Genomic DNA, 11542 nt, shown 5'->3' with positions numbered 1-11542 from the left:
TCTCAATCTCTTCACTATCCATCCTGATGCTGCCAATTGGCCCAGTGGTGAGAATCTTTGTCTTCTTGACATTGAGCCTCAATCCATATTGGAGGCTGTAGTCCTTGACCCTCTGGAGCAAGCGCTTCAGGTCCTCCTCCGTTTCAGCAAGCAGAACATGGTAATCAACTGAAAATTCAGGCTGAAGAAAGTATCAGAGATAATTATTGATTCCAACTTGGACTGTTACTTGGATGTTGCCATATAACTTCATTAAAGAATAAGGGAAAGGAGTAGATATTGGGGATAGAAGATGGAACCCAGGCTTGAGCCTCTGAGGTGGTCAAATTTGACCATGTTTAGTTTGATGTCTGTGGGTGACTTACCTGGGCAGAGAGACCTAGTAGGTAGTAAGAAAGTCAGCTGGTGGTTGTTTTTTATTATTTTTTAGGAAACCAAATATAAAGAGTCATCAGTGTTTTTAATATTAACCAGAAAATTAATGTAGCAAAGAGAATATGGACATCAAGGGGGAAAAAGGTGTTCAAAACAGATATTGAAAAAGAAATGGAGAACATTTTAAAAAGGTAGGGCTAGGAACTAAAGCTACAGAGGTCTCCAGAAAGTTAAAGACTGAGAAAAGATCATTAGTACTTATTACTGGAAAATGTATCGGGGAAAAACATCAGGATAGCATAGAATTTAAAATAGTAATGAATTCAGCTTTGATTTGGTGTGAAGGTTTTGTGAAGGATAATGAAAAGCTGAATAGGACTCTAGTAACAGAACTGAATCTTTGAAAAGACCGTATAGTGCTAGATCATTCTGGTCAAAGGGAGGCCCTAGAAAATAAGAGTGAAATGCCGGGTAAGGGAAAACTATGGTCAGACAATATTCTAGGTACTATAATTAGAGCATAAATAAAACAGTATTTAACTGTTGTAGAGCTTTCATTTTCTAGCATAGGTTAGAGGGGTTCAGAGAGTACAGAAAATAAATCAGAAATCCTATAAAATATCTTTTAAGTGCCCTGGAGGAAAGAAAATGAAGAACAGGTTTTTAATAGATAAAGTGGTCTGGGCAGGTTTCACAGTTTAGGTGTCACTAAGTAGACATCTTAAACGACAAAACAATCCATACAAAAATAAAACAGTGAAGAATTGCATTTCTTTTAACACAGAAATTCTTTCTTGATTTATTAATCCATCCTTCTGTTTTTCCCCCCCTAGGCACTGTAAGGAGATTTTTAGAAATCCATGGGGAAACCATTGAAAAAGTGGTATTTGCTGTCTCTGAACTGGAAGAGGTATTTTACTAATTATGTTGCATTGTGTAAATCTTAGTTGTAAGTCATTGTGTTTACTTTAACATTCATTCTTTACTGAATTACCAGTGTAACTTACAGTCAGTCATTCATTGAGAAAGGCTTTGTATAGAGACTGAACATTACTGAGACAGGAGCTATTGTTCATATTTTTAATGGTTTTGCCATGGACATCTTGTGGAGCTGGTCTTCTTTATCCACTGTGTTAACTCTCAAGGCATTACCTCAACACCTAAGCAAAAGTTGTTGTTAGGTGCCATTGAGTCGAATATGACTCATAGAGACCCTATGAAGAAAAGATCCAAACCTGGTCCCATCCTGTGCCATCCCCACACTTCCTGACACACAAGAGCCCACTGCAGCAGTCACCTTGTCAATCCACCTGGTGGAGGGTCCCCCCTCACCTCTGCTGAAGGTTAGATTTAACCATCTCAATACTCAAGATTGTTGTTGTCATATGCAAAATAAAATTATTACTATGCTCTGGTGGCCTAGTGGCAAGAAGCTGCACTGCAATCCCGGAGGCTCTCAGTTCAAATCCACCAGATGCTCTACTGGAGGAGGGACAGATGCTCTACTGGAGGAGGGACAGTCTCCTGTACCAGTCAGATCTGATTTGACGGTACACGCACACAAAATAATAAAATAAAATAAAAATAAATAAAATAAAAAAAGATGAAGCCATTGACCTCCTCAATCTTCTCTCCATAACTGGAAAATTGCCACTATACTAGCAGAGCTTTGCTACATACTTGATGTGGAAATAGATGACAATCTAGTGTAGAGACAGTAGCTGTATAGATTTCAGGTTTATGTATTTTATTGTATGTAGTTAGTGTTATTAGGTGTCAAGTTGACTGTAACTCATACCAACCCTGTAAACAATAAACCTGGACCTTACGTTATCCTACACCATCTTCAGCATCTGTGCTATGCCCACACCCATTGTCGCAGTTACTGTGGCAATCCATCTTATTGAAGGTCTTCCTCTCTTTTTTTGACCCTCTGTGGAGGCAAGGATTCTGGAGTTTTGTCTGACATACTTGGGACATGTTTCAAGGAAGGACCAGTCCTTGGAGAGGGACTTCATGCTTGGGAGAGTGGAAGGACAGTGCAATAGAGGAAGACCTTTGATGAGATTAATTGATTCAGTGACTGAGCGTAGATCTGTCAGAGAGAATAAGATTGGCACAGAATAGAGCAGGGTTTAGGGCTATTTTACATAGGGTCGCTATGAATCACAAGTGACTTGACAGCACCTAACAACAACTACCTTTCCCAAGATGGTATCTTTTTTTCCAAGGCCTGATCCCTCTTGACAGCATGCCCAAAGTATGTGAGTCAAAGTTTCACCATCTTTGCCTCTTAGAGCATTCTCGTCGAACTTCTTCCAGGACACACTTCTTTGTTCTTTTGACAGTCTGTGGTATATTCAATACTCTTTATCAACACTGCAATTCAAAAGTATCAATTCCTGTTCAGTCTTCCTTATTAGTTATCCAAATTTCAGATGCATAGGAAACAAGTGAAAATACTATGGCTTGGATCAAGTCCACTTTAGTCTTTAAAGTGACATCCTTACTCAATTGCCATCCTTGACAGCAGATTTTCTTTGTAAAACACATCTTTTGATTTCTTGGCTGCTGCTACCATGGATGTTGAAATTGTTAACTTTAATATTTTTCCTATCCATCACGCTGTTGCCTCTTGGTATAGAGATTGAGGGTTTTTATTTTCTTGATATTGAGATGGAACCCATATTGAATGCTTTGATCTTTAGTAAGTACTTCATGTCGTCTTCATTTTCTGCATGCAAAGTTATATCATCTTCATAACACAGGTTATTGGTAATGGTGAGTCTTCCTCCAATCCTAACATCATATTGTTTTTCATATAGTCACAGCTTCTTGAATGATTTCTTCAGTATATAGATTGAATCATTGGAGAAAGTATATAATCTTGACACAAATTTCCTAATTTAAACCATGCAGTGTTCCCTTGCTCTGTCTGTTCTGACAAGTGCTTCTTGGTCTTAGATAAAGGTTTCACAGTTAGCACAATTAAGTGTGCTGGGATTCCTGTGCTTCTCCGTGTTAGACGTAATTTGTTATAATAAACACAGTCAGATGTATTTACATGTCACTAAAACACAGATAGATATCCTGGTACTCTCTGCTTTCAGCCACGGTGTATCTGACATCAGTGATATTTCTTGTGCCATGGCCTTTTCTTTTTTAAAAAAATTTGTTTTATTTTATTATTTTTGTGTGCGTGTACTGTCAAATCAGATCTGACTGGTACAGGAGGAGATTGTCCCTCCTTCCCCGGCAGAGCATCTGGTGGATTCGAACTATGTGCCTCTGGGATTGTAGTTGCAGCTCCTTACCACTAGGCCACCAGAGCTCCCCTCATGGTCTTTTCTAAATCCAGGTTATATTGCTGGAAGTTCCCAATTGATTACTGTTCCACCCATTTTTAAAATAATCATCAGCAAGATTTTACTTGATTTACATGTTTTTTAATGATATTCAAGAATTTCCACATTCTTTTAGCTCACCTTTATTTGGAATGGGAACAAATATGGATCTGTTCTAGTCAGTTGACCATGTAGCTGTATTCCAAATTTCTTGGCATAGGCTAGTGAGCATATCTAGGGCTGCATCTGTCTGTTGAAATATTTTAATTGCTATTTCGTCAATTCCTGGGGCCTTATTTTTTGCCAGTGCATTGAGTGCAGCTTGTACTATTTCCTTGGGTCTTCACTGATTTTTGATCTTATGCTTTCCTGAAATGGTTCAGTGTTGACCAAAAAGTTTTGGATCAGTGACTTTATATTACTTCCATCTTACATGTGTACTGCATCATTCAAGATTTTGCCCACAGAATCCTTCAGTATTGCAACTGTTCATCAGTTCTTTCAGTTTGAGAAATGTTAAGTGTGTTATTTATTTTGTTTTATTTTTCTCCAGCTCTGAGCATTTTGGTATAATGTTTTCTCAAGGTACTCTTTGAAATCTTTGGTTCACTTCTCTTACTTTACCATTCCTTCCCCATATTTTGGTTACTTCGTTCCAGTGCAAGTGTCCGAAGCTCTTCTGATATCCACTTTCCTTTCTTCACTGTGTTTTTACCAGCTTTTGCTTTCTTCATAAATGATGTCTTTGATGTCATCCCACAACTAGTCTGATCTTTAGTCATTACTCTTCAGTGGATCACATCTGTTCTTAAGATAATTTTTTTTAATTCAGATAGACTCCAGGTCTTTTTTTTCTTTTTTCTTAACCACTTTTTCTTTTTTTTTTACCTTCACTTTGAACTTGCATATTAATAGTTAATGGTCAGTTCCACAGTCAACTCTGACCTTGTTTTAACTGCTGATAATGAACTTTGTCTTTCCACAGACTGTCTTATTTATTTCTTATTCCTGTGTAGGTTATCAGCTGAGGTTCATGTGTATAGTTGCTCTTTGTATTTTTTAAAAAAGTATTTGCAGTGAACAAATCATTGTTTATACAAAAGTCTACCATGTGATCTCCTGCACCATTTCTGTTTCCAAGTCTGTGTTTCCCAAATATCAGTCTTTATTCTTTGTCTCCAACTTTTGCATGCCAGTCACCAGTAGTTATTAATCCATCTTGACTGCATGTTTGATGAGTTTCAGACTACGTAAGTTGGTAGAAATTGTCCATTTCTTCCTCTTTGGCTTTAGTGGTCGACATGTATATTTGAATAATAGTTGTATTAACAGGTATTCCTTTTATATGTATGGATAATATCCTATTACAGCATTGTACTTCAGTATGGATCTTGAAATGTTCTTTTCGACAATGAATGCAACATCATTCCTCTTTAGTTTGTCATTCCTGGCATAGTATATCATAAAATCTTCTGATTTGAAATGACCAATCCCAGTCCATCTCAACTCACTAAAGCCTAAGAATGTTGATCTTTCTATGTTCCATTTCATTTTTGACAACTTCCCATTTTCCAAGGTCTACGCTATATACATTTCATGTTCTAGTTATTAATGAATGCCCTTGTGGTTAAGGAGTTGTTATAACCATCAAGACAGAACTGACTCATAGCTGACTCTCTAGTGTGTTTTCAGAGGTAGTAAATCACCTGAGAGGAAATTGCCTAACCATCTCCTGCAGAGCAGCTGGTAGATATTCAGTGTTTTGTTGTTGTTGTTGTTGATTGCCTTCAAGTCGAGCACAACTCATAATGACCCTATGGACACAAGGCCTAAAGCCCTCTAAAAATATTAACAGTGACATCACAAGCAGAAAGAGAGGAAGGTTTCGGGGAGAGGAATAGAGGAGATGAAGACAGGTCCTCTTTTCTCATGTTGAATGTTAATTGGAGCTAATGGAGCATCACAGATGGATGATTATCAGACTTTTATTCATGTCAGTTTGATGCTGAGCATGGGATTTAGGTTAAAGATGTTACTATTGTCATAAAATAGCACTTAATAGGAATTGATAAATAAGAAAATCCAGTAAGTTTTATTTATTAGATACAGAATATTTTCTATTATATTTCTAGAATATATATTCTATTAAAATATATTTTATTATTATATCAATACTTAAGAATTGTTAAATGATATTGTTGTTGGGTGCTGTCAAGTCAGCTACAACTGAGCAACCATGTGAATAACAACTCATAACCTTACCCTGTCCTGCATCCTTTCTGTCAGTACTGTTTCTCTTGTGCCTCTAATGCTATAATTAATAGTTACATAGGAATGGTTAGTAATAACAGTATAATAATGAAAACTGAGCCTACATCCATCTGACCCTAATGGCCTCTTGGGGGTTAAAGAGGTGACATTTGAGCTGGATATTGACAGATATCAACAGTATGGTGAAGGTAGGGGGATGAAGATAGGAGAGGTAGTATTAATGAACTCCAGGTTAAGTCACCTGCAATTTCCAGCATAGGAACTCATTTTACCTGACTGGCTAACAATACCCTGATCTTTGATCTAAGAACAAAATTTGGTTCAGGTAGCATTTAGCTTGAGCACAAAATGGTGATATTTTAATTCTTGCTAGAAGTTATCTTAACAGTATCTGAAGCAGCAGCAAGCATCACTGAGATTTGCTTTGCTACTTCATTATTTTTAATAAACTGTCTTGCTTTTCTGCCACAGGCTGTCTACCAAAAGCTGCTACCTCTGTATTTCCCAAGGTCACTGAGGGAAGAGAGTCGGTCGTTGCCATACCTTCCTGCAGATATTGGAAATGCAGAAGGGGAGCCTGTGGTACCTGAACGGCAAATTAGAATAAGTGAAAAACCTGGTGCTCCTGAGGGTGAGTTTTCCTTTTCTTCATTTCCTAATTGAGAAAACAAAGGTACTGATAAGCACTAATAAGAAAAAAAGTAGAAGTTCATTATAACCTTTGAAAAACTCTCTATTGATACGATACAATAACATCATATATTATCTATTGACAATGTTATTATCATATATGGTAGTATCATATCAGTAACAGCAATTTAGATGATTTGAAGCCAACTCAGGAGCTAATAATAGCAGAGTCCTATTGTTATTATTATTATCTTTTTACTTTTATATATAAAAACACATACACATATACTCTGTAAAATTTGTGTTAGGCATTTGGGTTCAGTAGTGTATATAACAAAATTCTTATTCGTAAAACTTACAGTCTCATTCAGAAGACATCAGGTACTTTCTTTTTTTATTTGATTTTCATATATGATTCATATGCATTGTGTTTTATAAAGTGATTCATACAAATTGTGTTTCCTTCTTATACATTGTGTTTTTTGTAATCATTCATAGTCAAGTACCTTCTTTCTAAAATTTTAAATCACTTAAACAGTGATCTCTAAAAGCTGTCACTCAGACACAGTACCATCAAGTCAGGACCAACTCATAGCTGACAGTCCAGTAGGTTTCTGAGGCTGTAAATTACAGAGGAGGAAATTGCCTATCTTTCTCCCAAGGTGAACCTGGTGGATTTGAATCACCAGAAAGGTAATGCCTTTGCATTACCAGAGAAACTTCCTTTAGGCCAGAGCCACCAGAGCTCCCTCTGAAAGCTATAAAACTCAAAACTCATTGCTATCAAATCAGCACCAACTCGTAGCTGACCTCCCAGCAGTTTGTCAGAGGTTATGAATTGCACTGGAGGAAATTGCCCATCTTCTCTCTCAAGGAGCAAATGGTAGATTCTGATCACCTGCCTTTGGGTTTGGCAGCATAACTCCGTACGTACTAAACCACCAGGACTATCCCACAAGGTAGTTTGTTGTTGTTGTTATGTACCATCGATTCAGAACCAGCCTATAGCTGCCCCTCCATTGGGTTTTCAGAGGCAGTTAATCGCCCAGGAGGGGATTGTCCACCTCCTGACACAAAATAGGTAGTGCAACTGATTTGATATCAACTGCCAACCCAAAGAATGGTGGCTTAATCTTTGGTTTCAGTTTTAGTTAGATATGGGCGCAAAGGCTGGTGAGGTGCTTCCATTTCGGTTAAAATTACAGCCAGGAAAGCCGTGTGGAGCATAGAAGGGGTCACCATGAGCCAGAAGCACCTCTGTGGCAACTAACAACCACGTTCAAAATTAAGACAAGAATATTATAACTATTGATTTTGTTTCTTGAGTTTGCAAACTTGTGTAGGAACAACCCAGAATCTGTTCTGTATGAAAACTTGCACTGATCTCTCCTGAGCACCTGCTTAAGGTTATGAATCCCTTCTTCAGAGAGATGCCTGATAAGCTTCAGTATTGGAACTTGATGTTAAAAATTTAATGGCTTAGGGAATTACTGTGAGATTCTTACTGTGGACATTTAAAAACAAGCATCAGGTTAAAATCTGTAGGTGGCTACTCAATTCATTTTATCAGCAGTACACAGACTTACACAACATAAATGTCAAGGACCAGGAAGTTATAAATGGTGTAGCAACAGGAAATGTCTGTGAACCACCCACTACTGGGAGGGTCACCATGAACATTGGGGAGCTTGCAATACAATAGCTTCTTGAAACATCCTCAACATTTGAAAATCCTTAGCTTGTAACAACCACGATAGCACATAATTTCTCCTCTATAAAATGCATATAGTGTGAAAAGGAGTTTAAAAAAATTAAGCAAAACCCAAACCCTATGGCTGTTGAGTTGATTGGTTTCCAAGCATAGCTACTCTGGATTCCTAAGTGCTTGGTTTGTGTTCACATCTCAGAAAAAATATTGTTCACTCCTAGATACAGATCTTCTTGTGTGCCCTCAAGTCAATTCCAAGTCATGGAGGCCCTCTATCACAGAGGAGAGCTGCCTAGGAAGGTTTCTAGGCTATAAATCTTTATGGTGGTAAATTGTCAGATCTTTTTCTCCCACTTAGTTGCTAGTGAGCTCACACCACCAATATTTTGGTTAGCAGATAGAGCTTAAATCATTGTGCTGCCTCATATAGGGTTTATTTAATGTTGATAAAGAATTTCAATGGTATGCTAAAAATATATATCTATATCTCAGATTTATTTTCTGGTGGCAGGAAGAATCACTCATAGACATGGATTTCTGTTGTTTTTAAATGAAAACAAACTCTTCTAAGCTGTCATGGCTTGAAGGGGGCAGTGAAGTAGGTTTGGGGAGTTTTAAGTAGATGGCTTACCAACTTTTACTTCAGCTGATGGCATTGTCTTTAGGAGCCGCCCATGGGCCAAGTTCTTTCTTTGTTTTGTCATTTTACCTAGTAAGATAGCAGGTACCATTGTACTGCCAGACCAGCTCAAAGTCAGGTCATTCAAATCCATCAGTTGCTCCATCGGAGAGAAATGAGCAGTTTCTTCCTGTGCAGTTTATATAGCCTCTGAAAACCTGATAAAAATCAGCTGTGAGTGGTTTTCAACTCAGTGGTGTATAACATCAAAATCTAAAGCACTTCCTTGCACTAGCCAAGCTCACAATGATAGTATGATTAAATCAGGGTATTAACTTGCTAATTTCTAGTGCAAACTATCACTTAAATGGACAGAATGATTATTTTGGTATGGCTGGTTTAGAAGACTACACAGGAAGCTAAATTAGGATCATAATGTTTCTTAATGAATAAGAGTTTTATACTACTGTCCTCGTCCATCCATCTTCCAGCCAAAAGGGCTGGAATTTATTTGCCAGCAAGTCAAAGAGCTGGGTAAATACATCCACATTTGCAAGAATATATATTTAAGCTTATATAATGTTGTTATGGGCTATCAAATCACCTGAGACTCATAGCGACCCTATATACAGCAGCTCTAAAGCCTGCCCTGTCCTGAGTCAGTCTCCAAAACACCTAACCCCAGTGTCCCAGTCACTGTATCAATCCATCTCATCTGGGTCTTCCTCTCCTGTGCTGTCCCTCCACCCTTCCGAGCATGATGTCCTTCTCCAAGGACCGGTCTTTCTTGGCCACATGCCCAAAGCATGTACGATGGAGCTTCAAAATTTTAGCCTCCAAGGAGAAACTTGGATAACTATTTTCCTTTTAGTTATGATCACATTCCATAGTTAAGGTTACAGCCTTGGTCCCCTGGATTGATTCATGTGTTCCTAAAATTCCCATCATACATGGGCAGGAAATTTATTTCTTAATTTATGTTCTACAGATACTGAAATAGGATTTCATTTTTATTCTTAAAGAATAACTTATTCCTAATGTTTTGAGTTGTCTCTCAGTCATCCCTCTGTAGCATCCCCAATCTGTACCCCTTCCTGCCGAACTTCATCATAAGCTCTTGTTGATTAACGGCATTTTCTGCTTTAGACAGCCAAGAAGAGGAGGATGAAGGCTTGGGAGTTGATCTCTCTTTCATTGGCTCTCATGCTTTTGCTCGAATGGAAGGAGATATTGATAAGCAAAGAAGATTGATACTTCAAGGACAGTTATCAGAGGCAGCCCTACAGAAGCAGCATCAAAGAAAGTAAGACAAATGCTTTTGACCTGATAGGTGGATACACAGAGGCATGAAAAACTTGAAAGGGAACTTACAGCTTCTAAATGCATCTCCATAGATAACAAGTGTTCTAGTGTTTGCATCATGGCAATTGTATGAAGAAAACATTCTCCCCATCTGGCAGTTTCAGAAAGTTAAATATTTTTTCAGTGGTTACGTCTACTGTCTATTGAAGCTGTTCTCAGAGGCATGTCTCATTTCATAAATCCCACTCTACCATATTGTAGTGCTTTCCTGTGAGGATTTTAATTGTAAAATAGAAACTCAGCATAGCAAAAACAAAAGGAAGGACAGAGTTGCAAAGTTTTTTGCTTAATTTACTTTAAGTTTAGTAAAGCTAACTTCAATTACTTTAAAGTATAACCTACAGTTGTATTACATTCAAAAGAACTTTATATCCCCTCAAATCATCCCCAGGACCTAGTATCTGGCCCATTCCATTTCTTGCAAGTCTTTTCTAAAACAAGAAATAGCTCCTGTGTTTCTCTGGGTAATCTTTTCCAAGAGTTAACAGTCCTTTTAAAGTTAGGTATTTTTTGAAGTAGTAAAGAGTAAACTTTAAATAACTAATATTTTATAGGGTTATTTGAGAAAGTAGCATCTCAAAGAGTTGTGGTAAGTACTAAATCGGATAATATAATGAGCATAATGAATACTTGGTACGTAGAAGTTCTTAAACTAGGTCACTGTTTTCCCCTTTTTCTCATTACCTTTGAGTGAAAATGCATTCATACCAGATCCTCCAGAGGCTGTAAATTGCTGGAGAAGATATAGTTGTCTTTCTTCCTTGGAACCAGTGATAGATTTCGCCTCCCAGAGAGACTGGTCTTTGTGCAACAGTGAAGTACCCTACGGACTGTGCCACCAGAGCTAACTTTAGTACGAAGCAAGTAGGACCTCTTTTACCTTTGAGATTTGGTACATGCTATTTCTTTTGATTGAAGTGTGCTTGTACTGCAGTTCTTCTCCATTCCCAGATTTTTGGCTCAGAAAAAATTGTCTCTGGAAACTTACCTACCCATCTGAAAGGGCATATCTTCCTGTATACTTCTTTAAACAATCTGTATTTGCCCCATAGCACTCCAGTGTTGACAGTCTCCATCTAGAAAGTAGGAGTTGGGCTCCAAAACCTTCAGGCCCCTTTCAGAATTAAGATTCTGTGCCCTTCACCCTGAAACCCACAGCGTCCCTTTTCAGCAGGAAGTAGCTAAGAGAATACGCCATCCCCTTTTCCTTATGAATCAGGGTGAAGTCTCTCT

At 37.9% G+C, this 11542-nt stretch overlaps 1 protein-coding gene across 1 annotated transcript in view; it reads left to right on the top strand.

Annotated features, from left to right (window-relative positions):
- Positions 1-11542, top strand: part of GDAP2 (ganglioside induced differentiation associated protein 2) — a 54286-nt gene that overhangs the window by 11583 nt on the left and 31161 nt on the right. The window contains exons 5-7 of the mRNA XM_006899584.1: positions 1209-1285; positions 6462-6621; positions 10094-10250. Coding sequence (XP_006899646.1) covers positions 1209-1285; positions 6462-6621; positions 10094-10250 — 394 coding nt within the window. The remainder of the gene's footprint in view (positions 1-1208; positions 1286-6461; positions 6622-10093; positions 10251-11542) is intronic.

Source organism: Elephantulus edwardii, unplaced genomic scaffold (assembly GCF_000299155.1).
Source record: "Elephantulus edwardii isolate Elephantulus edwardi_28Jun2011 unplaced genomic scaffold, EleEdw1.0 scaffold00262, whole genome shotgun sequence".
NCBI lineage: Eukaryota > Metazoa > Chordata > Mammalia > Macroscelidea > Macroscelididae > Elephantulus > Elephantulus edwardii.
This window is presented reverse-complemented; position numbering and strand designations above follow the sequence as displayed.